The 26749-nt window shown below is 49.1% G+C and overlaps 7 protein-coding genes across 7 annotated transcripts; 5 read left to right on the top strand and 2 right to left on the bottom strand.

Moving 5' to 3' along the window:
* Window positions 1-415: 415 nt before the first annotated feature.
* On the top strand, window positions 416-3307 carry bioDA (adenosylmethionine-8-amino-7-oxononanoate aminotransferase). The gene is made up of 5 exons (XM_025622480.1): window positions 416-710; window positions 769-868; window positions 954-2284; window positions 2352-2932; window positions 3027-3307. The coding sequence occupies exons 1-5, from the start codon at window positions 523-525 to the stop codon at window positions 3203-3205; spliced, it is 2379 nt and encodes a 792-aa protein (XP_025483790.1). The 5' UTR covers window positions 416-522; the 3' UTR covers window positions 3206-3307.
* Window positions 3308-4065: 758 nt separating this feature from the next.
* BO87DRAFT_412918 (biotin synthase) lies at window positions 4066-5537 on the top strand. Its single transcript, XM_025626535.1, has 2 exons — window positions 4066-4426; window positions 4511-5537. The coding sequence occupies exons 1-2, from the start codon at window positions 4220-4222 to the stop codon at window positions 5456-5458; spliced, it is 1155 nt and encodes a 384-aa protein (XP_025483789.1). The 5' UTR covers window positions 4066-4219; the 3' UTR covers window positions 5459-5537.
* Window positions 5538-11062: 5525 nt separating this feature from the next.
* On the top strand, window positions 11063-11692 carry BO87DRAFT_351070 (uncharacterized protein; the record flags this gene model as incomplete). Its single annotated transcript, XM_025621111.1, has 3 exons — window positions 11063-11148; window positions 11204-11235; window positions 11292-11692. The coding sequence occupies 3 exons, from the start codon at window positions 11063-11065 to the stop codon at window positions 11453-11455; spliced, it is 282 nt and encodes a 93-aa protein (XP_025483788.1). The 3' UTR covers window positions 11456-11692.
* A 4066-nt stretch (window positions 11693-15758) lies between these two features.
* BO87DRAFT_373184 (monooxygenase) lies at window positions 15759-17136 on the top strand. Its single transcript, XM_025622479.1, has one exon. It carries the CDS (start codon window positions 15801-15803, stop codon window positions 17049-17051), a length of 1251 nt encoding a protein of 416 aa, XP_025483787.1. The 5' UTR covers window positions 15759-15800; the 3' UTR covers window positions 17052-17136.
* BO87DRAFT_403895 (uncharacterized protein) lies at window positions 17118-20178 on the bottom strand (the record flags this gene model as incomplete). Its single annotated transcript, XM_025625813.1, has 5 exons — window positions 17118-18873; window positions 18923-19357; window positions 19658-19661; window positions 19741-19755; window positions 19820-20178. 5 exons carry the CDS (start codon window positions 20176-20178, stop codon window positions 17203-17205), a joined length of 2484 nt encoding a protein of 827 aa, XP_025483786.1. The 3' UTR covers window positions 17118-17202.
* A 1385-nt stretch (window positions 20179-21563) lies between these two features.
* On the top strand, window positions 21564-23613 carry BO87DRAFT_446160 (tannase and feruloyl esterase; the record flags this gene model as incomplete). The annotated part of the gene is made up of 6 exons (XM_025628202.1): window positions 21564-21860; window positions 21897-21952; window positions 22006-22986; window positions 23059-23295; window positions 23356-23389; window positions 23536-23613. The coding sequence occupies 6 exons, from the start codon at window positions 21564-21566 to the stop codon at window positions 23611-23613; spliced, it is 1683 nt and encodes a 560-aa protein (XP_025483785.1).
* A 275-nt stretch (window positions 23614-23888) lies between these two features.
* BO87DRAFT_373182 (histidine kinase) lies at window positions 23889-26156 on the bottom strand. Its single transcript, XM_025622478.1, has one exon. It carries the CDS (start codon window positions 26096-26098, stop codon window positions 24074-24076), a length of 2025 nt encoding a protein of 674 aa, XP_025483784.1. The 5' UTR covers window positions 26099-26156; the 3' UTR covers window positions 23889-24073.
* Window positions 26157-26749: the final 593 nt, after the last annotated feature.

Raw genomic sequence — 26749 nt, 5'->3', positions numbered from 1 at the left:
GTGGGAAATGGATGGATACCTCGGGACGGAGAAGGACAAGCAGATGCGGCATCGAAATCGCATAACATAACAAAAATTGAACCCGTTCGGCGGATGTTGTGGGTTGACTAGACTACTGTTGGGAGATCAAGGATTCAACCGGTGGGGAGGGTAAACTAACCTAACTAACTGGTTGGTTAGTTGGTAGATTAGTTGACTGCTACGTACTCACTAAAGCACTGCCCAGTTTTATTATATTATTATGTTAATTATTTTAGATTCTGGCTGGATGCCTAAGGAATAGTGGCCCGCTGCCTGAGTGCCTCATTGATTGCCTCGGCTATTTTCCGCCTTGCAGGTTGCATATCCCGCTGTCAATCCGCCTTATCTGAGTAAAAGAGTGAGAGTGACTTTCGTGATAGCCATATACTTGGTACATAATAAAGTACCAATTCCTTGATCTCCCATTTCCCCTTACTTCTTTATATATATCTTCTATTCTTATATTCTCCTATTCTCTAATTCCTCCCCTGGCTGCCTCCCATGCCCCCCGTCGGTGCCGCCCTTTGGCGTTCCCTGCGCGCCCACCAGGTCTACGGTGCCAACACCGACGTCGGCAAGACCATTGTATCCACCGTTCTCTGCAATGCCATCCAACGTCTCAACTCTCAATCTCCCGCGGCATTCTTGAAACCGGTGTCAACCGGTCCATTAGACGATGCAGATGACCGGTACGACATAATTCAAGGCCCCCAGCCCCAAGTTTCATCCCGCTCACTACTAGCCCAGACACATCCGGCGCTACGCCCCGGGCACGCTGACCAAGTGTCTGTACCAATTCGACGAGCCCGTCAGCCCACACATTGCGGCGAAGCAGAAGCAACTGACGGTGCGATTCCCAATTCATCTGACTCTATGGTGGTGCAATGCGCCAACAGCCGAGCAAATGGATGAGTGAGCTCACAATAGCACAGGTTCCGCGGGATGATGATATCATCACCTCCATCCATCAGACCCTTTCCGACTGGGCAGCACAGGGCATTGATTTTGCCCTCGTTGAAACAGCAGGCGGCGTGCACTCGCCGGGCCCTAATGGTAATTCCCAGGCCGATCTGTATCGGCCTTTACGGTTGCCGATTGTTCTGATTGCGGACTCCCGCCTCGGTGGCATCTCGTCCTCCATTTCGGCGTATGAGTCATTGTTATTGCGCGGGTATGATGTGAATTCTGTGTTGCTGTTTCAGGATGATTACTACCAGAATCATGAGTATCTGCGCACCTATTTCCAGAAAAAGAGTATCCCCCTGGTGCCGCTGCCGCAGCCCCCCGCGCGCCCGGCATCGCGGGATGCGGATGCCGAGGCCCGTGATGAGGAGGCCATGGCTGGGTACTACGAGCGTGTGGCGCGGGGTACCGATGTCGCTGGGTTGTTGGAGGAGATGACAGCGAAGAATGAGGCGCGAATTGAGCGCCTGGAGGCCATGTCCGGTCGGGCTCACGAGACCATTTGGTATCCGTTCACGCAGCACCACGGGATGGCGCCGAAGGATATTACGGTGATTGATTCTGCGTACGACGATTTCTTCCAGACTTACAAGCCTGCGGAGCCCTCGCAGGAGGGTGGCCTGCGCGCGACGTTCGATGGCTCCGCCTCGTGGTGGACGCAAGGTCTCGGGCACGGAAACCCCGATCTGGCCCTGTCGGCGGCGTACGCTGCAGGTCGCTACGGTCATGTCATGTTCCCCGGGAATATCCACGAGCCTGCACTGACTCTGGCGGAAACGCTGCTGCAGACGGTCGGGAACCCGCGTCTGCAGAAGGTCTTTTACAGCGACAATGGCAGCACGGGCATGGAGGTGGCTATTAAGATGGGTCTTCGGGCGGCATGTGACCGGTACGGCTGGGATGCCAGCCAAGAGCAGATTAGTATCCTCGGCCTCAAGGGCAGCTACCACGGTGATACGATCGGAGTGATGGACTGCTCGGAGCCTTCTACATACAACAAGAAGGTGGAGTGGTACCGGGGTCGGGGTTACTGGTTCGATTACCCCCAGGTGCAGATGTCACAGGGAGTGTGGAAGGTACAAATCCCCGAGAATCTGCGGTCGGCCTTGGGGCCTGACCTCGAGTACTCGTCGTTGGATGCGGTGTTCGATCTGGAGACGCGGGTCGCCTCGGAGGTTGGACAGCGCTACCAAGAGTACATCCGGGGGACGATCGCAGAGCTGGTGCAGCAGCAGGGAATGAAATTTGGCTCGCTGATCATGGAGCCGGTGATCTTAGGAGCGGGAGGCATGCTATTCTGGTGAGTTTTTCCATCCTGTTTACAACAAGATAGGTAGTATACACGCCGCATACTGACCAATCACTAGTGACCCCCTCTTCCAGCGGTGCCTGGCTGAAGTGGTGCGTGGTCACCCGGAGCTCTTTGCCCCTGGCGCCACTGCAGGCGCGGCGGCGGGATCGTCGTGGTCGGGACTCCCAATCATCTTCGACGAGGTGTTCACCGGGCTGTACCGGCTGGGACAGCGATCGTCGGCCTCTTTTCTTGGGGTGGATGCCGACATCGCGGTCAACGCGAAGCTGCTCACAGGCGGGCTGGTACCGCTATGCACGACGCTGGCGAGCAACGAGGTGTTCCAGGCGTTCTCGAGCCCGCACAAGAGCGATGCGCTGCTGCACGGGCACAGCTACACGGCGCACGCGGTTGGGTGCCAAGTCGCGGTGGACTCATTGCGAACGATGAAGCAGCTGGAACGCAGTGGGGCATGGGACAAGTACCGGCGGGATTGGCAGCCGGCGGCGCTCCCCTCTGCGCCCCGGGCGCGACCGGAGGTCTGGAGCGTCTGGTCGCATGGGTTGGTAGGGCAGCTGTCCCAAGCGCCGGCTGTGGAGGGGTTATTTGCCCTGGGAACGGTTTTGAGTATTGCCCTGAAGGATACTCAGGGCGGAGGTGAGTTGAATTTCCCTCCTGTCGATTAACTTTTTTTTTTCGTGTTTATTGGCCGAGAATAGCCGCTAACCGGAGGGCACAATCTCTGCTGCAGGATACACGTCGACGGCGGCCCAAGGACTGCAGCAGCGGCTGGCAGCGGGTGGGGAGCATTTTGCAGTGCATTCACGCGTGCTGGGCAATGTGCTGTACCTGATGGCCAGTGTCACGTCAACCCCGGAGGCATTACGGGAGATTGAGGAAGTGCTGCGGGCGGCGTTGTTGGTGGAGTGAAGAAGATTCTTCCGATCAGATCTATAGTACAGTGTATACGACACAATACACCATAGATAACGACAAACTACGTAGAAGTAAACTAGTATAGTATAGGCATAGACATGACATAACGGACAAACAATGACATTGTGATTGGCATAGAAGGAATTAAGTTTTGTTTTTTCCCCCTTGTGATTCCGATCCTCGTTTTGCTTAACAATTGCTTCCTCACCGACGGCCCGAACAGAGCCAGACTGTTTGAGACTCAACAACCAATCAGCGGCAATGTGATCCGGGTTGCTGCAGCGGAGCTCCTTTGGTCCGTAACAAGTGGATCTTTCCATCGTCATAACCCCATTCTTCGACTCTGGAGGGATTGAGGGCAAGTTGACTCTGACTGTGTGGGATTGCTTCCCCCCAGCAAAGCACATGCAGCCAAGCCAACCCCCCCAAAGCCAGTTCCCTCCGAGCAGCCATTGATTCTCCTATGCCTAATATTATCTGGGATCAAAAGTTGATCCATCAATTTAGCCAAATCATCTCACCGGAGGCGAAGTCAATCAATACCACTATCTCCTCTGAATCAAATCGTCAACTTGGTCAATTACTAGGGTATGGATGTTGTGGTTGACCACACCCGGTTGGGGTCAACAAGGGCTGCCGCCCACCCGCAACACTTACTCACTCATGCTTAATTCCATTCGATCGGCGCTGACTGGCTGGCCAACTATCTGTCTGACACTAATGTTAATCCGGTTGTTGTGAGATGATAGTTAGTAGTAATAGTCTGCTGCCCCTCTTTTCGCCCGAGGTGTTAGTTAGCAGTATGGAGAGAGAGCAGTCTAGTAATTACTCCGTAGTAGTTAATTAATAGTGTGTAGCCTGGAACACTCCTTCACTCACTGTCAACAATCATCTCCCCTCTTCTCTTCCCCAGTACCTCTTCATCTTTCCACCACTTCATATACTACATCCCCATCTACACACAACACCCACCACACAGAGACAAAATCATACACAAAGCATCACACAATGTCTCTCCGTACCCTCCCCGGGGTCCTCTTCCGCCGCAACTACGGCACCGTGCAATCCACCTCCCCCAGTGCCGCCGCCATCGCCAGCCGTATTCCAACTGCTCTGCGTGAAGCCACTGCTGCCACCGCACCACGCACCAACTGGACCCGTGAAGAGATTCAACAGATCTATGAGACGCCCTTGAACCAGCTCACCTATGCCGCTGTACGCTCCCCCCAAGCCCACTAATCCTCACCCACCCCCCCCACCTAAGTAGAAACCTCACTAACAATGCCCCAATGAATATAGGCAGCCGTCCACCGCCGCTTCCACGACCCCAGCGCCATCCAAATGTGCACTCTAATGAACATCAAAACCGGCGGCTGCAGCGAAGACTGCTCCTACTGCGCACAATCCTCGCGGTACCAAACCGGTCTAAAAGCCACCAAGATGTCCCCCGTCGACGAAGTCCTCACAGCCGCCCGCACCGCCAAAGCCAACGGCAGCACACGGTTCTGCATGGGCGCCGCCTGGCGCGACATGCGCGGCCGCAAGACCAGTCTGAAGAACATCAAAGCCATGGTGTCCGGGGTGCGGGGCATGGGGATGGAAGTGTGCGTGACGCTGGGAATGATTGACGAAGCGCAGGCCAAGGAACTGAAAGATGCTGGGTTGACGGCGTACAACCATAACCTGGATACGTCGAGGGAGTTTTACCCCGAGATTATTACGACGAGGTCGTATGATGAGCGGTTGAAGACGTTGGCGAATGTGCGGGATGCGGGGATTAATGTTTGCTCTGGGGGTATTTTGGGTCTGGGTGAGAAGGATGAGGATCGCGTGGGGTTGATTTATACCATGTCTGGGTTGGAGAAGCATCCCGAGAGTTTCCCGGTTAATGCTCTGGTGCCGATTCCGGGGACTCCCCTGGGAGAGAGGAAGATGATTTCGTTTGATAAGATTCTGAGGACGGTGGCCACTGCCAGAGTGGTCATGCCGGCTACTATTGTTAGACTTGCGGCGGGGAGAATTTCTCTCAGTGAGGAGCAGCAGGTTGCTTGCTTTATGGCGGGTGCTAATGCTGTGTTTACGGGTGAGAAGATGCTTACGACGGATTGTAATGGGTGGGATGAAGATAGGGCGATGTTTGAGAAGTGGGGATTTTACCCTATGAAGAGCTTTGAGGGTGAGCATGTTAAGGAGGAGGCGAAGGTGCAGGAGATCGAGGGGACTGCGCAGGCCGCGGTTAGTGCTTAAATAGTTGGATGAATTAAATGGTTATGTTGGTTTAACACTGTATATGGAAGCATCATGAATAGTATACACACCAAATCAGCAGTCTGTTCATAGAGTCCCTCCCACCTTGGCTTCTCCCATTTCAACACCCCCATTAACAGCCGCGGCAAGTATGCGACGCCATAACATCAAGGATATCCATCTCATGTCACCACAACAATTCAACTCATGAATGGCATATTGGCCATTGATTGGATAGACTCAAACCGGTCAAGCATCCGTAACCGGAAGTTAACAACACAATAGCACGTCCCCAGAAATAGCCATTTCTACCCTCTACTCCACCCAGCAACAGCCACTGAAGACTCAAAGAGGAAGGAAGAGAGTGCCATCAAGAACCCCATACCTGCCTCCTCACCCACACGCCCTACAACTGTCAATCCCTCCGTAATTGATTCCACCATACCACACACAGATATCTTAAAATTCTCTAGACCTACCGGACTGTAGAAGAAGCACTGTCTAGGTGTATTCAATCACAGAATAGATAATATTACCCCCCATAGAAAAATCCTTGTCTCAGGGTTTGTTTCTAGGAATATATAAAACACCCCGCCGTGATCAGGGTTTCCGGTCTGTGTCCACCACCGTGACCACATTGGTATAACAAGCGAAGATGCATCAACCCATATGCAGGGTTCTCGTCGAAGAAGACATGTATCGGATAGCCATTTGCTCTTGGGTCGATATGATAAGTACACCCTCTCCTCTCTCTGAGACCGGGAGATCATGCATGGCCATATCTGCTTTCATATGTTCTTCTCCTAGTTTTTTCAATGCTTATGAGAGAAAATATATTAGCTGCACACTGAAAGGTTCTTTGAACAACCTGACCAAAACAACTGAATTTGGCAAGATATTCGTTGTTCGTATTATCGATTGCTGGCCCAGTGAAGGGACAGAGTACCTGTTTGATAGCCATCTCTGCCTTGTACTTTATCTTTTAACCAGGGGCTCAAGCACCCGGTACTTCCTGACTTGCACTCCTTAGAACACCGCTCTTGTACCATTTTGCCACGACCGAGAAAGTTTGCCTCGACTCCAAGGTGTAAGAATTGGTCAACACAATTATTTATCAATAATCGAAATCAGCTCGGAATATTTCTCTCTTCTTGTGTACGGTTTTCTCTGAAGCAAACTAGCATCTTCAACCTGTTGATCTTTGTGGAGTCTGAACTCTACCGTAGTAGAAATACCGGTATAGTCAGAAGACAATGACATGTTGCATCAAAGGTTCCGTCTGGCATTCCTGTCTTTCTGATCTTGGCTAGAGACTGACGCCGAATATGCCAGTGCTCTATATAGTAACCCTATAGGAGTTGGTTGTATTTGGTGAGATGCACAGCGGGATGGTACTCGGTCTAGTAGAAACAAGATAGAGCGAGAGACGAAGGCCAGTTGTATATGATGACATATTCGATGTTCCTGAAGATATCCCTTTGCGGAATAGAAGTCTCAGAAAAACTTGGGTCTTGTGTTGTCTTCATATTTGGACATATTGTCTTGCTCGTAGATGTGGAATGGTTGGAGGGTGTATATAATTGTGCTCCGCAGATCAGGGAGCTGTTTGATTGACTGCGATTTAGTTTGGTTATTTAGGTCAGGGCGAGGAGAATCACGTCTCGGGATGTAATCTTCATTGTATGTAATGCAAGATTTTATCTGTCTGCCAATAACATAGGACATCGGAGATTTGTAAAAGGTGAAGCCCATCTTGCATAGAGACCGTCGTTCCTGAGCACATCCGCAGATATAAAGATAGTCAAACACAGACAGCTTGTATAGACTATCCATATTCTGTGTTTTGAGACCTTTGGTATTTTGTACGCCTCATCGTGCCGTTCTTCTTCGATTACGCACCAGCAAGCCAGCAGTATATGCGATGTAGTATTGCCGGAGACATGTATATTGTCTGAAGCTATGCCAAAGTCTGCTGTCGGTTTCCCCCTCTGATTCTTCAATTGGCATCTCCTTGCCGCGGCTGGCGTTCAAGAAAGATAGAAATGCGTTATTGACGGCTGTAATATATACAACAGCTATGACTTTGACTTAAAACGGTTCTGAGCATAGCTTTCTTCACGAGGCAGATAGCCCCGCGATGGTCCAATTTCTGCCAAAACGGGATGTGTCTCTGGAAAATCCCTTGTTCGGAATGTGTTGTTCATAGTAGGTATACGCCACGGTATGACATAATTTATTTCGTCCTTGTGTTTTGGCGGCCAGGATCCTAAGACAAGAGCCATAGACTTGGCGAGATTCTCGGACGTGTCGCCATATCGATCTAGGATGTAGAGAACAGTCTGATCCTTGGCTCGCTGGTTCTCGGATACGGTCATCCAGATAACCAGAAGCTTTATGATCAGAGTTATGGGTGTATACTATAAGAGAAATAAATGTATGTTCTCGCTTGGTGTAATGTGGCAAACGAACGAGTCGCTCTTCATAGCCAATGTGATAACAGCCGAATAGCTGTTGCGAATCACTTCGAGGGCTTTTCCTGAACTCTTCCAGGGCTTTCCTTTGTTAAACACACGAATCAACGAAGTTCAAATCCATAAGGAATGAACTTCCTATGGACAACCAGGCTGTCTTTGAAGCTTCCTGTATCGTTTAGAGGCCTTGAATAAATGCCAAAATGGTCCCTTATCTTCCGCTCCATTGGGTACCAAGCGTCAATACCTTCCGGTAGTGCAGATATGCGAACTCATCTGGTCTGTATCTGTAGTAGCGACGAATACAGTCTCTCAAATTCCATTTTGTAAGATTTGCAGTTCTGTCTTGATAGATGTACCTGTAAGCCGCGGCGGAACCTAGTTCCTTTGATGATGCATCGCTTGGATCGCTGAACCGGTTCCACTCTTGCACCAGTTGGAGAAGGGACTGGCGTCGACAACTATGTAATTCGCGCCACGGTGTATACCGTAGAGCATATCACCGTGGAAGGAGTCCCAAGTCTTCTCAGATCTTGGGTTACTTCTCAAAGAGTATATAAGTGGAGTTGGGGATGGCCGAATATCCTCAAGATTGAATGAACTATCTGTCCAAGCATTCAAATGCCGGATAGCATGAAATCGAGACCATGATCAACTACCTCCTCGTAATTCCGCCGCTCTGCCTCTCTGCGGGCGAAGGTTCTTCGATGGAGCCATACCCACAAAGCCCACATAGCCAGGAAGACGAATGAACAATCCCATAGAGTTTGATATGTAGTGTGGGACAGCGACCCGACCGGCCAGATAACTTGCTATCTTTACAGACAGTATATAATCTCGCCACTTAGCTATCCAGGTCCGGCAAGATTGCTGGCGAGAAGAATAAATTGTGTAGACATTTGTGCTTTGCTTTAATCAATTCCTTAGTGTGCCCGCTTCCAAGCTTCTGGTGTATATAAGCAGATGAACTGTCTGCGTAAGACTTTGTACCTTGAACACAGATGCCAAGTTCGTCAATGCTTGAGATGCTCTTCTTTCTTTCTCCAAGTAGATATCCCCTCCTTCGGGCTCTCTTAGTTCTGCCATTATCTTCGAAGCCAAGACATCATCCGAAGAGTCTTATTTGCGATGTATACGCCTCCTCTTCTTGTGTCAACGTAGACACGGCAGATGGAAAGCCTAAGTTCTGTATTTGGCCATTGTGCAGCTTTTATAAAGCCATAATGCCGGCCATTTCTGCATACCCGTGGTCAACATGCCCATCCATTCGCAGGAATTCGGACGACTCTCCGAAACACTCTTGGTTCTCGACTTCGAACGCTTTCCAGGCTGCCACACATTCCATGTATCGAAATAGCAACAGCCTGCCACATTTACAATTCAAGAAGGACAGGACACAGTACTCGCTGCCAATCCAGACATGGCACAGTGATATGACAACAGTTGCTTCTTTCTGATACATTTTGAGGCATATTCGTATTGCGGAAACCCATACCATGTCTCAAGTACTATCAGGTTGCTGGAGCATGGCTCATGTTTGGTTGAGCGGGTGCATGAAGGGAATTGCAATGCGCCAATATAGTGTGCACTTAGCAACAGAGAGTATAAGTCTGTGCCTCAGGGTTGTGTCCTCACCGTTCCCAGGCCAGTAACCCAGAGGACCTTTTCCTCGTTCGTGGCTCTTCAGGTTTTGAGTCTTCCGAATGGTTGTACACCCGAGGAAGTACCCCTTTTATCTCCATATTCCGAGAGGGGTTCGATATAGGGAACTCGGTATCGAGAAGATTTGAGTGATTCCAACGCCGGGCCTATTTGTCGTACCGCAGCGATATGTAAGGGGACCTATCAATGAAAAAATTGTGGGAGTTAAAGATATGTCATGATCATCTTTGAGATCATGGAGCGTATGATTGCTTCAGACACTTATAAAGCCCTTGTGCAGCTGTTTCCAACCCCATAAGGTAGTATTAGGGTTAAGGATAGATAACCCCCTAGACTTGACTGATTGAAGAAGAGAAACTCGTGGAGAGCTGGGTAGTATTTCAGCCTATCATGTTGATGACGATAGTGGTCTTGCTGAGATTATGACAATCCAGGTTCTCTGTGTCCGATGTTATATTGTGTTGATTAGATGGTTTTCTGGGATTTTCGTTCCCATTGCTCTGGCTATAAGTTAATAACTTATTGTACTACTCATTCATAACAACTCTTACCTTTGGGAGTATAGATGTCGTTATGTGACCGGCTATGGTAGGTGAAGTGCTTACCACCCGATGTCTGCTGGCAATTCCTCGAAGATTTTGTTCTGCTGCCTCACCAATGCCCGATTATATATATTTGTCGCCAGCCGGACATACTAGGGCTAAGTTCATCTTCAATAGGCATGTATGATTCCGCCAAGTGGGAGTATGACAGCCTGTTGTTAAGAGAGATTGTTGAGAGTCAGAACGCGTATTCAGAGAGAGTCGATATGATGTAGTATGGGACAGGGTAATTGGTCGATTCAATCAGAGTGTCCCATGCAGCGCACGCGACCACTAAGCCGTTCGGGCGCTTGGGATTAATATATATAGTTTAGCCATATATCACTGCGCAAGGGCATCAAATTGGGTAGTAGTATATATTCCTGGACTGAGCATAGCAGATGATAAGGAAGAAGAGGAGAGGAGAAGACATAGACGGAAGCAGATTATATAGCAGACAGGCCAGAGATGCTATTCATCGCTCATCTACCAAATAGTGAAGCCTGACATCGCATTCATCCTCCCCAGTCAATATCCTAGCCAAGTGGCAAGCAAGAGTAGGGAATGCTGTAATAATCACAAGCCATGCTTAATTCAATCTACTATTCCCACATGCAACAACATCATGTTGATGAATATGCTGCATGATGCAGGTATGCTGTGACGTTGAGGGGGATCGGCAAATCCATCGTATGACGATTCCCGATCATGCCATAATCAGGATACTCTCCACTCCCCATACCCGAAAATAAGGTGATCGTCGGGAACTCCCCCATCTTATAAATAAACCTTGGTCTAGCCGTCACTTGAATCCTCCAGTATCCGCTTCGCACTTATCAAGACAAATCAACCATATTGAACATCAAATCATCACTACAACATTACCAACCATGAACGTCTCGGCTTCTCCCTCTGGCTCGCAGCCTTTCATCAAGAGATCTACTCTAAGTCCCGCATTCAAGAAGCCTAGCAGATGGTGAGTGTGCCTTCAGTCCCCAGATGACGTATTCAATCATAGCTAATGAATACAGGTATCTCCCGCTCATGGGTGCCATAGCTCTCGGTACTTTCCACCCTTCAATACATAAATCTATTTCACCATCTAACTATTAACTATAGGCTTCGGAGTCGCCAACTACTACGAAAACCAAGCCCGCCAGCCCCAGTTCGACCGTGAAGAAGAGGAACGTCTTCGAAAGAACCGGGCCCTGATGGATGCCTACGGCGACAAGGAAACAGTCCAGGATATCGAACGGGCGCTGGTAGTCTATGACCTTCAGTAATCATCCTTGATGGAGGAAACAATCATTGCATTACAATCGGGCACACTTAGCGTGGAATATGGTTACGGCTTTCATGAATGATGGCGCATATGGAGTTTGGGTTTCCTTTTACTCTCCGGAAGAGATGAGGCATGGATTTGTGGTTTCGGGATTATGAATTTGACCGGGCATTAACTTGCTGGTTTAGTTACCGCGGATTAGCATTGAATTGAGAAGCAAGCTGGTTATTGCACTTATACAAATCATCTTGTTCTGTAATTGTGTGGATTAACCGACCGAGTCGTGAACCTGTAGACGTGCTGTTTTCGCTCAGGAGACTCAATTTTGAGACCACCAATCTATCATTACCCCATACCCGCCACCGGAAGCGGGGAGAGACCTTCTGCAGCTCAACAGCCAATCACATACTCACACATCCAATCCCGCACTGCATGATGCTGATCACGAGACTCGGATCCTTTCGCAAAGAAGTTAGACTACTCCGTACCCCTCAAACAATCAACACAGCCCCTTTCGTAGCTGCATCTTCGAGCTGTGAAGGTTACGTGTCGTTGCTGCAATTCAATGCTACATAGGCATCTATCAATTAAGTCTGCTGCCTGCACCTGCACTGAGGATGGTATATTTATGACCCATCACGTAGTTGTTTCACCGTAGAGTGCTATCCATATTACGGATAGATTATTCGGCATATCGTACAGCGGCTGAAAGATCTCCCGCACATTGCACTTAAAGGGAGCTAATGTAGATCACTTCGGCAGTTAGCCCGGGACGTCTAATGCCAGTGATTATACAGAAGCTCAAAACTAGAAGGTTGAAGCTGTCTGGAACACCCTAACCTTGAGAACCATACCGACTCCTATACCTTGCTCCTCAAGGCGTACAAATTATGAACGACAAACAACACCCTATTCATCAAAAATCCCACGCCAAAACCTCTCATTCATATCATCTAGCTTCTTCTGCCCATGCCTTTACATTCTTCTTCTCCTTCTATAAACCAATTTGACCGCCATTTTCCATGACACTTCATGCGACTCAGCAGGCCCGAAGAACCGCTCGTCAATCTCCTGCCAGAAGATCGCATCAAAAGCAAAGTTCTTCGCGTTGAATAACTGACCCAGAAATTAATACTTTTTCAACTCCCTTGCATAGGCCCTGAGAGCCCTTGTCCCTCTTTTCAGCATCCAGAGTTTATGAAGGCCTTTTAGCGATCAACCAACACTTTCATACAAGTTTGCAACCTATGCTCGAATAACCCCCGTCCAAGATTTCATACCGTCTGGCCAATACTCTGGTTGTTCGAGAAGTAGCCACCATGGCGACGCAGCCGAGTACTCTGCCGGTGCTGCGTAGGAGAATTCCCAGTCTGTTACGCCCACGGTTTGCATGTTTGCGCTGAGGAGCACATGGGAAGGCATGAGATCGTCGCATCGTAGCCGGAATGACCCTGAAACACGACCACGAGTAGATGAAGTTAGTCGACGATCTTGCTAATTTGCAAAATAGCTGCCTGACAACATATCTACGCCGTCAATCAGTAGCAGATTATACCACATCATTGCGCTGGTGATTCGCTTGCTCGATATGAAGTGTAAGTCCAAACTTTGGGTAGAGAACGCTCGAGGGGAGGGGGCTTCCGCAAGCCCTGTGTATCACAACACCAACGAGAAGTCAATATGGCAAATGCTACTTCGTACTCCATGAATATAGCCCCATTCAACCAATCTGTCGACTTATTGGGGCGAGGTAGGATATATTTCAGCCACAGAGCGTCAGAACTACCAATTGACAGGCTTTCCCACACCGGTACACCCTGTAGATCCTACGGTGATAGCCACATGCCCGGGGCTTATTGCTATGAGCATTGGCGCTTGAGTATACTGGGTTCCTGGGAGTTACAAGATAGGATGCTGTGATCACAAATGGAGGTGATGGTGCAATGGTAGGAGGGCGCCAGTGGTGGCATTCAATTAAGGACTAACTTTGGGGGAGGGGGGTTTCCCTAAGTTTAAACTGCCAGATTTATATGAATATGATTTTATCTACGAAAAGGTCCTTTTTGCTACTCAATCTAGGATCTGTATTCTGAATGATTAGATATTTATAATCAGGGAGTTGGTCTTTGCGTCATTAATATTCATTTTTATAAAATCTGTTACTATTTTCTTTTGTCTAGGAAATTCATTGGGTTCGTAGACTACTATTCTGTAGGTTAGAAGCCGGCAAGTTACTTTTCTATCCTTTTTAAGCTTAATTTAACTTCGTAGCTTTCTGAATATGTAAAACCTTATACTTCAGGCATGTCCTGCAAACTTCTATGGTGAGTTTCCAGAGAAGTCTTTAATTATTAAGTTGTATGATATACTCAATACAAGGATCACAGGGTAGCCCCGTCCTTCTTCGACACCCAATTTGAAGAGTATCTCTACTAGTGCTATTACTGCCATAAGTTCAACGATATAACCCGATGATAACTCATTCCCCTTCTAACTCAATACCCTAGGCGGCTGTCATCTAGTACATGCCTGGGTAGGAAACTTCAATGATAGATACTATAAGGACCAGGAAATGAGAGAAATGTCCCTCAAAATTAGCTCCGATGAATCACGTAGCCTTCCAACTCAGTCTGATTTCGGGCTCTATTCAGCAATGACTACGGATTCATCTGGGCGATTGCCATCGTATAGTTGCTCTATACTGATGTCCGTAGGAGCATTTCTTTGCTCAACACAGCACGTAGATATCTTCCACCGTGAGGCATACTGACAGACAAACCATACTCATCGGCACCATCCTAACAGCACTTGATATGGGTAAAAAAGCCTTCAAACAGCTCTTCCATCTCCAAGATAAATAACCATCTTCATCCTCCTCGACAAGAGATCCTTGCCAGAGATACCAGATCAATCTTCCTCGATCTCATCTGCTATCCTCAGATTTATCTCCGCATTCTCCTGATACCAAAGGTCACACAGGAATCTCTCAGGCTCACTCACCATTGTTTTAGTGATCCAACAACGAGACTCAATCACCATTATGTCTTCAGGCGACAAGAAAGCAGGTCGTGACGAAGCTGCATTCCGACTTGACCTCAGTGCTTCCCAGGCTGAATTTATGATGAACAAGGGTAATTCGTCCGGCAAAAAACCGGGGTGTCTTACGAACCCAGCTCCATGAGAATTCCAAATCCGCGTGAAGAGGAGCAGATGACACAGTCGACCACCACGGCAAATGAGAGACGGAAACATGTTACTGAGAAGATTGCTGACCATTACAGAGAGAGCAGGGGTTGATGCAGATGTCAGTGTCGTTGCTTGTTGAGACATACAGGCTACTACTGAATGACCATCTATAAGCGCCGTGGGAAAGGAGTTCACACAAAGAATGTTATTTGCTTTTATATAACTGCCAATGCACGAGTTATGATTTCAGTTTTGTGACTTAGGATGAGAAGCCTCTAAGCGTCGGTACAAGTAGATGCAGTGGGATATTTCCTGGATAAAGATAAAGCTGTCAGGGCTGGCGTATAAAAATGTCGTATTTGGGTAATACCTGTAACGCTCAACAATGCAATACTGGGGGAGTCTAGGATAGGTGACACCTAAATGCTTTAAAATTGTATGCTATGAGGTGTAATATGGTGGTTGTCCATAAATCAGTCGTATGTCAATTGATAGGAAGGCATACGTCCTCACACAGGACACGACGCTCTAGTATAAGGTCATTCGTAGTGAGTAAAGTCCTAAACTTTGATCTGATGTTGGGTTACTCATTATCCTTACGCAATCGTACATAGTTACCGACTCGCACACTGATACTCTGTGATACTAAAGTCCGATTCAGAGATCGAGGGGTTTCCGTCCAGTCCTACAAAGCCCCTTGTGGTTGTGTGCCTTTTTGAAATATATCCAAGTCCGATTACCACGTCGTATATCCCAGTCTATGGTTGACATCTGCAATTGCACAATACTCGTCTTCCAGGCGTCTCGGCGAATCATAAGTGGTGTGTGCGAATCACGAGATTGCTGAAGAACCCGACGAATATGTTCTAGCAATAAGCTTGATATCGATTAATTACCCTTTAATACCGAATGGCCCCTATATTTACGCCGACTTAGCACTCGGGAAATTCGGGCATTCGGACATCACGGGATTTTCGGTCGTAACGGCCGTAACGGCCCTATCGGTCATATACCGGACTACCTTGCTGTAGGGACAGCTTGAAGATAATGCTCTTTCATCGTATATATATGAAGCCAGTGCCTCTTCTTCGACATGAGTATCCCTTCTCATTCTTCATATTTATCATCCATCGCAAAATCAGCGTGGAACAAGACAAACAATGACCGGTCTCAAAATACTCATCTCCGGCGCAGGCATCGCCGGGAACGCCCTCGCCTTCTGGCTATCCAAACTAGGCCACAACATCACAGTCATCGAGCGATACCCTGGTCTACGAGCCACAGGACTTCAAGTCGATCTCCGCAGTCCTGGTATTGAAGTCCTACAACGGATGGGTCTCGAGAAAGCCTTTCGCAAGGTCACCGTCCCAGAACAAGGTCTACGGCTTGTTGATAGTCGCGACAGGCGATGGGGATATTTCCCTGCGAATCGAAGTGGAAAGGGATTGCAGAGCTTTACTACCGATTATGAGATTATGAGGGGGGATCTTTGCAATATGCTTCATGATGCTGTTAAGGATCGCGTGGAGTATTTGTTTGGTGTGTATGTGGTGGAGATGCACCAAACTGATGAGTTTGTTGACGTGATCTTGTCGAATGGGAGGAAAGAGCGATTTGATCTCGTTGTTGGTGCGGATGGTCTGGGGTCTCGTACAAGGTCGATGATGCTTGAAGGTGAAGATCAGGTTCACTCGATTGGTGTGTGTGCTGGGTATTTCACCATTGAGAGTGAGCTGAAGAAGGGAGAGGGATACGACGCCACTGTGTATATGACGACCCAGGGACGTGGGATTATGATGCGTCGTCATGATCCGCACAAGATACAGGCGTATATGTTCTGCAAGGCGGGGCCTTTTGAGGATTGCACCAAGGGTGATGTCGAGAGGGAGAAGCAGGTTATGGGACAGGTATTTCAAGATGCAGGGTGGAAGTCGGAGGAGATTATCCAGGGTATGGAAGAAGCGGATGATTTCTATTGTGAGCGCATGGGAGTGGTGAATCTGGATAGCTGGTCGCGGGGCCGTGTCGTCTTGGTCGGGGATGCGGCTTATTGTCCGTCTGCTATGACAGGAATGGGGACGCCGTGTGCCATGGTTGGTGCTTACATTCTGGCAGGGGAGATAAGCAAACGTTGTGCGAAGGGCACTGGTTCCAAGGAGGATATCGCAAAGCCTTTGAAGAGTTATGAGAATAAGCTCAAGCCCTTCATGGTGAATGTGCAAAAGGGACTATTGGACGATCACGATTACATGAGCAGGCTTCCTTCATCTACGTTGGGGATCACTGTGGTCTACCTCCTGTTTGCAATAGCATCCTTCTTGAGACTGGACGTCCTCGCGCAATGGATTCTGCGTGAAGATTGCAACAAGGACTGGAAACTGCCGGAGTATCCGAGCATGGTCGACAACTGAAAAGCGTCGGAAGCTCTGGCGTTTTTGTGGAATTATATAGAATTTGTTTTGTTGCTGTGCGTGTCTCGCTTGTACAATGGGCTCCATGGGGATAAATTAATTATCACATCCAATATAGTATCTTCTCTCCCAGGAATTTGCCACTCTAAATTCACCACCCCGAGAACAGTTGCAGGTCGGGAAAGTCCAAGTTGAAGTCGCTGTCGTGGATGTAATCGAAGCCGCGGTCTAAGACTTCCCCGAAGTTATCCAAGCTATTGAGACTATCTCCAAGGGATGCAGTACTAGGTCCAGCGGAGATAGATGCCCTGGCTACCATGTCCTGCATCATATTGTAGCAGACATCCACGCTTTCATGCAGTGTTCTTGAAACTGCCTCTTCCTCGGACTGACCATTAAGCCTAGCTTCCGCCTGGGCTAACATCATATTATAAAAGACATAGACCTTAACATTAGTCTCTCCGTAATGTAGTCTTTCTTTTGCATACTGGACCACGCAGCGGGCATCTCGCAAAAGAGTTTCCTGACGAGCATAATCCCTTCTTTTCGCTAGACTTGAACTTTCCGCTTCTGGATCGGGACTGGATTCCGAGAAGATGAGTATTGCCGCACGGGTCACGATGTCACGAAACATGCCACCTCCACAGCGGAGGACACGACCGTACAGATTGTCTTCGACTAGTGCTATGATATCTAGTGCGGCTTCGACACCGGCCTTACGAGAGTGACTGAATAGGAGATTGGCCCTTGCCATGATGGCAAACTTGTAGTGGAGACACAAGGTAAAGCGTCGAATTAGATGGGTGCAGAAGCTGGATGCGAACTGATCTAACGAGGATGCAGAGTTAATCTGGTCAAGCGTGACAGAGATGTCGCGGCATGCTGAGGCTAGTTCTTTACCGATCTCAAGGACCTCATCGTAGGGCGGTTCCTCTCGCAAGTCGTTTATGAGTCTGGAGGCATGCAGACGGACTGGTATTGACTTTGACAGTATTTGTTGAAGATTAGGTGGCTTATTAGCCGCTGACTCTTCCTCTTCGCCTATCTCTGGCTCGGTTTCGAGGCTGTGATCGCTTGGCGGTTCAGTATTCCAGTCCCCAGTTGCGATCATTGGTACCATCCCAGAATCCAAGGAGGACTGTAGGTTCAATTCTAGAATAGTGTACCAGAGTTGTCGCCTTAGGTCTTTTTCTGTGGACTCCATCTCGCTCAGACAGTTGGGATCTTGATGCAGACCCATCTGCATGGCCATCCTCATCAATGAGCCTGTGGAGATCCAGATCAAATCGGCGCCAACCTGATTTACTTGGCGGGCTATGAGAAGAAGACAGTGGAGTTGGATGGCTCCCAAAGTTAAGCGGTTCTTTTCCAGTGGTGCTGAGAGCCATGTCTGGGCTGTATGAATCCACATTCCAGCTTTTGACGCCACATCTATACGGATATTGTTATCCTGATGTAAGGGGCCTGCAATAGCGACCACAAGAAAGATTTGCAGGACTATACAAGTATCCGTGTCTTCGTAGTTGTTCAAGTATGTATGACAATGCTTCATGAAGGAGGTCTTCCGAAGTATCCGGTAGCACGACTCGAATGAGGCGAAATAGAGTTGAGTCAGTTCAAGGACGATATCGGAACCAGGAAGTGACTGATGGATCTGTGTCGGGAGGCTACTACGACTAGGTCGCTGACTTTTGATGCTTCGAGCTAGCCTTTTGCATTGAACAATCTTATCAGCAATAGCATCATAGGGGCCGTGGCTTGTATTCCGTATGATGGTGTCGTATAGGCCCATGAGAGGCTGCAAGCTGGGCAGCCCTTCTGTCTGTAACGTCGTCAATACATGCATAGTTTCGATATGTGAGTTGACTTGCCAACGAAAAAATATTCATCCAATGTCCCTGCCCGAACACTCTTGTCTTTGACACCATGCCCCGGATCTGGCCAGGGGTTGATGCAGCCTGTTGCGATGAAGCGTGAGGCGTGTGTGAGGGTTGACCACTATTACTCTCCTGAAGAACATTTTGCCTCTGATGATTTACTTCGTTGGTAGTAGAGAGCACCGTTTCGTGACCGACACGCGCATTGCGATTCTGCTCATATGTACAGGTTGAAGCAATATTCTGGGTCACACACTGTCGACACGGGTTGGCCCGGTCGCATCGGACTTTGCGACGGCGGCACGAAACACATGAATACGCCGGGCGTCTGCGCTTTCTTGTGTTGGATACGCCCGGGCTAGTCATTGTACGAGTATTCTGGACGAAGATTGTTTTAGGTCGGCTGTTTACTCTGCAGTGCGACATAAACTGCAGGATAGACCAGGGAGGTTGGTCTGGAAAAGGGTTGGGGGTCGGCCGTAAGCCATCTTGGCCCGATACGACCGATAAGGCCGAAGCCGCGTCCGCCTCAGGCATCAAGGCTTACCAAAATAGAAACTGACATTTTCCAGACGAGTATAATTAGTTATAACGCCAGATGTACGCATCACATAAAATACTACACTGTAACTTGGCTGTAGGCAACTTCTCATTTCATTGGAATAGAAGGGCGTGTGGTTAAATGCCACGAATGTCTTGGGTATGGAAATTGCATGAGACTCGACGCACTAAGCTGGGTACCTTTTCACCAGAGAATGTCTCAAAAGTCCCAGTCTAGTTCAGTCGCTGCATCCGCTCCTCTCCACAACAACCTCATCAAAGTACACCTGCCAAGTATACGAATTGTCAGGCGACGTGCACGCCGCACTGATTGTCAGAACATCTGCGGACCGATTGGCCGTGAACTCCCCGGTTACAGCGGTCCACTGATCACTAGGTTCGAGATCGGCGGTAGCAATAGTATCACTAGTTGTGTTCATCCCCAGGTAGGCAGCGATATGGCAGAACTCTGCCCCGGACACGGAGGGCTTGACTTGGACGGAGAAGTCGTAGGTCGTGCTGCGGTTGAGACTAGACAGGGTCTGGGAGAAGGAATTGGGGCTGTTGTCGATGGCAGTTGTGAGGTCGCTGTTATATACATTAGAGACTGAGATAGATGCTGATGTTAGAAGACATACAGTGAGTAAGTGCCAGTGTAGGCGGGGGTGGTGGTTGTGACTCGGGCTACATCTGAGGCTGTGGTGAACCATGGCGAAAGAGAGTCTGTCTCGAAGGAGGGGTTGGAGAGGATATTACAGCCAGAGGTGGACATTATGGCGCACAATGGCTAAAATAAATCTGAATTATTTATCAAGACTAGCTTAGGAGTGTAGCAAGAAGGCAAAGGAGCCATTACAATCCCGGAGTCTCCTTTTGTTCTCATCTAAATTATAGGGCCCCCTCATCTGTATCATCGGATCGGATAGCATTCCGGCTTCGTAGTCAAATTGATGTCATGTTGTATTTCCATTAGTTATCGGCAGCCGTGATGATTATCGAAACCATCTCTGTTGCTTCTGGAAAAGATATATAGACATTGTATGAGACAGTATCTAACTTAGGATTGCAGAAGAAAGTGTGGAGAAATTTCTGCGGGCAGATCTTTCTATAGTGAGCTGCCTAAGCTTCGTCGACTGGCAGTGGTCAGAAATAAATTAATAGCCATCCAAAGATGCCAATTCCTTCTATGGGACCAGTCAAGGGTGGTGGTCCCCATTTAAAGCAAATCCAATGTGGTGGCACACGTCATTGTCTTTTTGTCAAGTTATGTTTCGCAAGGTCACTGCACAATAGGGCAGAGTCCATGACCCACTAAAGTCCTTGCCAAGTTTTGGGGGGTAGCCCTAAGGGTCAATTGTCTACCAGATACACTTAATCAGAGATCTCCGGTTGCTGCCTAGCGGCGAAGCTCCTTGAATTTACTGATATCCCGTCCTTGATATGATAGGGACGGTGGGTAAGGGAAAGGCCAAGCTTCATAGCGCAGGCTTGATTTGAACAAGATAAATTGCCTACGCTTAATGAGGTTTAATCTCCGCAAGTTAATGCCGGTTCAGGTGGACACGACGCGTTGGTCCGTGGGGCGGGTTCGTTGAGAATCGGCGAGGATCCATATCGTCGATCCTCGGGTGGGGAATGTCCAAATATCCCCGACCTGTTCTTGACCGGCAATTATCTACCCTTGCAAGTAAGGGACATGAATTATGCCCTAAGAATAGGCTGCCAAGACGACATTTTATGGTCAAGTCTTCAGAAACTTGTCACATCAGGTTTCCTCTAGCGATCTCTGTAAGATGGCGTGAGTACTGAAAGGTACTTAAATAGAGCTGTGACAGGCTCGTCTCGAGGTGGGTGCTAAGCTTCGGATCTTCAGGGGAAATGACGGATTTGACGAAACGCCACACGCGTCATTGCAAGAAGATCAGACAGCTTTCTATGTATGAGGCTTCAAAATGCCTCCCGGAGCAAGACAGACCCGACGGGCTCCCGAGATGACTTGACGAAGTCCGGAAACGAAGTCAGCTATAAATGCGCTTCCCATCACCATGGATGACAGGATAGACATAGCCTCTGCTGATCATCCATCTTCTCCAACATGGGTCTCTCACTAGCCCTTGCGACATGGGCATCACTTCTAGCCGTTGCCAGTGCGCAATTTAAATGCAGCTTGCCTGCAGGTGATATTTGCGCCTACGAGAACGCCACCACCTACGCGGCAGTCAATGCGCCCAATTGCACCACCAGTGGCTTGCAGGCCTTCGTAAACAAGCTTCCAGGGCTCAATGGAACCACATTGAGTGTTCCGTACGCTTTTTACATTGACAGCAATGAAACTCTGGATGAGTTCACCGACTATGTTGGCGCTTCGACGTTTACCACCGATATCCCAACTGTATGTGCGTTCCGAGTCAACGGAACAAATGAACAGGGCGCGACTTGGGGCTTGGGAGCACTTCTTCCTACCCACTTCAACGGCAGTATCATGTATGTATAAAGGCTATGCACCCCCAACTTGACTCCTCACTTACGACCTCTAGGATGGCAGCCCCCGACTCTGGGCTCTCATGGGGCGTAGCAAGTGCAGGCCTGCGCTACGCCTTTGCCACATTTGCCTCTAACTCCGGTCACGACGAGCCGGACCACGTTTCAGGCTGGGAGACTCCCAATGGCCTCATCGACTGGAGTCACAGAGCACTGCACCTATCTACCCTTACCGCCAAGGCCATCGTCAAAGCCTGGTACGACGTGGAACCCAAATACAGCTACATCACCGGATGCTCCGACGGAGGCCGACAAGTCATGAAGTCCATTCAGACATACCCCGAAGACTACGATGGTGCTATGGCGGGTGCGCCAACCTGGTGGATGACACACCAAGCATTTTACAACTACAAGCAGACAACAATCGGCGGCGCACACCAATCAAACTCCTCAATCCCACCCTCATTATACCCAGTCATCACGGACGAGGTCCTCCGCCAATGCGATCCCCAAGACAACCTCACGGACTCCATCATATCGAACCCACAAGGCTGCTTCTTCAACCCCGAACCACTAGCCTGCAGCCGTAACAAAACATCCAGCTGCCTCACCGCACCACAACTTGATACCCTCCGCAAGATCTACAACGACTGGACCACCTTCGACCAAGACCTCATCTACCCCGGTGCATGGTTCAGCAGCGAACCCACCTGGAACACTACCTTCGGCAAACAGCACTCCAAATCATGGTACATCCAAAACGTCCTCGGCTTCAAGAACCTCACAGCCCAGGACCTAACATACGACCTCATCGCCGAGGCAGACGCGCGTAATCCCGCCCACGCAAACGCAGACGACTTCGACCTGTCTCCTTTCTTTAACCGAGGCGGGAAATTCTTCCACTGGCACGGCATGTCGGACTCGGTCGTCTCACCGGGTTCAAGTGTGTACTATCACCACAAAGCCACGTATGCTGCGTTGGAGAAGGGTTTCGACATCGACCAACATTATCAGCTTTACTTGATTCCGGGATTAGAGTGAGCCCCAATCCCTCATATCCCAATTCCAGTATCCCACGACAATCCCCAAAGATGACTAACAAAAGATAGACACTGCACCGGCACCCCCACCTGCATGTCCGCACTATGGTACCTAGCTGGCCCATACCAAGCTGGGAACTTCTTCAACTTCACCCCTGCCAACGTCGTCGATAACTACGTTCATGACTCTTTCCTCATGCTTATTAGTTGGGTAGAGGGTGGTCATGCCCCGTCGTATATGGTTACCACGAACTTTGAGGATAATGCGGATCCGACGACACTGCTTCATAATCGGAAGATTTGCCCGTAAGTTAACGTTAAATTCCCATTGACAGGAGGGTTTGCTAATTGGGGGATGTTGGTTAGGTACCCGAAACAGGCGAATTGGACGCAGACTGGTGTGTCGACGCATGAGGATTATTGGGATTGTGTTGATGTGTAAATAGGGGTAGATATATTATTTGTCATTATTGATCCGGTTTAGGACTTTGTGTGGTATCGGTATAGACGGGATGTTGCTGCTATAGACAGGAGACATTGATATAGATACTACTAGCCGTGGCAGAACAGATGGTGTCTGAGTCGATGAAAATGTACTACGTGTGGAATATGCAATATGTATAGTTTTTTTGCATTCAAACGAAGCAGTTGTATTTAGAAGGAAACGAACATTGTGAAAGGTGTTCCCAGTAAGAAGCATAATTGTTTGGGGAGGCAGAACACAGAAGAGAGAAATAACAACTGTACTACGTAGGGTTTGTAGAATCACAGATAGTACTGGAGGTATCCTTCTTAGATGGTCAGATGCCAAAAGAGGGGGTCTTAAGATTTTCTGCTTCAAAATAATCATGTTATCATATATTCGAACCGTAAGTGTGTAAGATTACAAGAAGTTGAAAGGCTAAGTGAACAAAGCAGGAAAGAAATAGGACAAAACACAAAGGAATATGGAAAGAAAACCCGAAACCAGACCAGTGAGAAAAGCAATATATATGAAATGGAAAGACCAATTATTTATATGTCCGGTACGCCGTACTCTGCGCTGCGCTTATGCAAATAACAGACAAGTTCCCACCCGTATCTCTTATCGTGATCCAATCCACTTCCACAGAACACTCAGTAGTTGATCTCGGTGAACCGGCTTGCCGATGCAATCGCTCATGCCCTTTGCAATGTAGCTCTCGGCGTCGCCCTGCATAGCATTACCGGTGACTGCGATAATCGGCATCTGGAGTCCCATATCGCGGATGTGCCCTGTCGCGACAAGGCCATTCATGATGGGCATGGAGACGTCCATCAATACGACGTTATATGATAGCGGCTTCTTCTTAATCTTAGAAAGTGCCTCGGCGCCGTTCCAAGCCCCGTCCACTCGCGTGAAGCCGATGCCGCGAAGGAGTTTCAGCATCATGGTATGGTTGATCATGTTGTCCTCAACCAATAAGACATGTTTGTGGGGCGCAATGGCCCGCATTTTATCGCAAAGATCTTGGCCTACGGGCGTTAATGCAGGACTGCGGGGCTTGAGTGACGGGGTACTTGATCGATCTCCCAGTTTGGCAGTAAACCAGAAGACACTCCCTTGGCCATCCGGGTTTGGAGAATATCCCACTTTTCCATCCATGAGTTCCGCCAGACTTTTGCAAATGGACAGACCCAAACCAGTCCCCTGGTATTGTCGAGTTGTCGAGTGGGCAAAGCGTGTGAACGGTGTGAATAGGGTATTCATTGCGTTGTCAGGAACACCGATGCCGGTGTCGACGACCTCTGTACGCACGATGCAACATCCCTCCTCTTGTTCATCCGGAGAGCACGCTGTGGAGACCCGGATATGGCCGCTCTCGGTAAACTTGACTGCATTGCCGACCAAGTTCTGCAGGATCTGGCGATATCGTAGGGGATCTCCTCGAAGATTTCGGGGAAAGTCAGGTGCAATGTCCGTGGTCATTTCGACACCGTTCTTCAAAGATGGGCGACAATTCCGTATAACGGCTCCGACCACATCGCTGACATCAACGACATCAGAGTGTAAGGAGAAAGAGCCAGATGAGAGTTTTGAGTAGTCAAGCACATCGTTCACAGTCTCAAGCAAGAGAGACATGCAGTCTTGGATTATGGCAGCATGCTCGAGCTGTGTCGGTGACAAACCCGTGTCAGCCAGCATTGTCATGGCAATTTTCATCCCGTTCATCGGAGTCCGGATTTCGTGGCTAATATTGGCGAGAAAGTCGGTCTTTAGGCGTGACGACTCTTCGAAAGCAGCAATTATGCGGGCCTCGGCTTCTTTTCGCTCACTAAGGTCCCGGGTGACTTTGACGAAACCAACGTGCTGGCCGAACTGGTAGATTGGGGTGATAAGCACATTGGCCCAGAATCGCGAGCCATCGCGCCGATACCTCCACCCCTCATCTTCCATGCGGCCTTCGCGCAAGCACACAGCAAGACCTCGGAGGGGCTTTCCTGCCAGGCGATCCTCTGGGCTGTAAAAGACAGAGAAATGTCTGCCAAGGATCTCCTCTGCTGGCCATCCCTTCATGATTGCAGCGCCGGGATTCCAGGTGGTGATATTGCCCTGAGTATCGAGCATGAAAATGGCGTACTCTTTAACGGTATCCACGAGGATTTTGTAAGTTTCGTTTGTATAGGCATGATTAACGCTGGCGGTCTCCTCGGAAAGCTTGTGCGCCTCCAATACAATGTACAGCAGAGTGAATGTATCAAAGATGGGAGTAACTCGGAGGTTGTATAAAGAATTGTCGCTGGACACGATTCTCTCCACTATCTGGGTTTCCTTGGTCGAGCAAGCTGCACGCAGTGCGCCACAGAGGATAGCGATGTTAGGAGCTGGTACGGCAGCTGGGTCGAGGTCACGAACAGTCGCATGCAGCATAGATTGGCGCGTCTTGCCGGATAAAGCGAGATGACTATCAGAGACCTCGACAATGGTCATGGATGAATCGAGGACGATGGTCGGCGTCGGGGTATGGCGGTAGATGCATGCGAGCGAGGGAGACACCGCTGGGGAGTCATCGTCTGGCAGAGGTACACTGCGTGATGTCGCGAGCTTCTCATCGAGGGAGAGAGCGGCCACTTGGCCGTCGGAGAACATTGCGACTTGTTTGAACAGACATGAGAGGCAGAAGAAGGGGAAGGATGGAGATATCTTCTTTTGTTGGTCTTGATCGCGTGGCGGAAGAAAAGTCACTGTGAGTGGCGGAAACGCAGCCGGCAGCAGAACCACTCATTGACGCTTCCACTGCGCTGCCATTCATTGGTGCGACTTGAGCTGGAACCAGCTTCCGGTCTTCCACTCCAGGCGATCGCCCCTGACATCCCCCGCCTCTGCCCATGGAGTTAAGGCGCCTAGGCCATCCGAGAGCAGACGATTAGTAGTCGACTTGTATTCTCTTAGAGCCAGCAAAGTCCGTTCTAGGTTCACGGGCGGTGGCGACTGCGTGAAGATCTATCTACTATGCATTGATGCTTATCTTCTTTATCATTTGGACACAGGGAGAGAGTAGTCATTAAGGCCAGTCCTTCAAAGCGAGTAGACGAGAGTTGCAGTCAGGATTAGCTGCCACTGGTACTTACTGGAGGCATTTGAGCTGTCTAAAATGTTCGACAACTGCCGGCGGTCCATCGCGCCCAGCCATCGGGGCAGCAAGCCACCAATCAGAGCGCCTTGAGTAACTACTATCTTGCTCGCTCGGATATGTTACCATGGATCGAAGCAGGTTTGGCTACCCGCTAAATCTAATCA

Source organism: Aspergillus neoniger (assembly GCF_003184625.1).
Source record: "Aspergillus neoniger CBS 115656 unplaced genomic scaffold BO87scaffold_4, whole genome shotgun sequence".
NCBI classification, from domain to species: Eukaryota; Fungi; Ascomycota; class Eurotiomycetes; order Eurotiales; family Aspergillaceae; genus Aspergillus; species Aspergillus neoniger.
This window is presented reverse-complemented; position numbering and strand designations above follow the sequence as displayed.

Excerpts from the sequence above, each read along its gene's own strand:
- BO87DRAFT_373182 (XM_025622478.1), bottom strand. The coding sequence starts at position 26,098 with ATGTTCTCCGACGGCCAAGTGGCCGCTCTCTCCCTCGATGAGAAGCTC.
- bioDA (XM_025622480.1), top strand. The coding sequence starts at position 523 with ATGCCCCCCGTCGGTGCCGCCCTTTGGCGTTCCCTGCGCGCCCACCAG. Across the intron at positions 711-768 it reads TTAGACGATGCAGATGACCG|ACACATCCGGCGCTACGCCC; the intron begins GTACGACATAAT and ends CTACTAGCCCAG. Across the intron at positions 2,933-3,026 it reads GAAGGATACTCAGGGCGGAG|GATACACGTCGACGGCGGCC; the intron begins GTGAGTTGAATT and ends TCTCTGCTGCAG.
- BO87DRAFT_373184 (XM_025622479.1), top strand. The coding sequence starts at position 15,801 with ATGACCGGTCTCAAAATACTCATCTCCGGCGCAGGCATCGCCGGGAAC.
- BO87DRAFT_412918 (XM_025626535.1), top strand. The coding sequence starts at position 4,220 with ATGTCTCTCCGTACCCTCCCCGGGGTCCTCTTCCGCCGCAACTACGGC. Across the intron at positions 4,427-4,510 it reads ACCAGCTCACCTATGCCGCT|GCAGCCGTCCACCGCCGCTT; the intron begins GTACGCTCCCCC and ends CAATGAATATAG.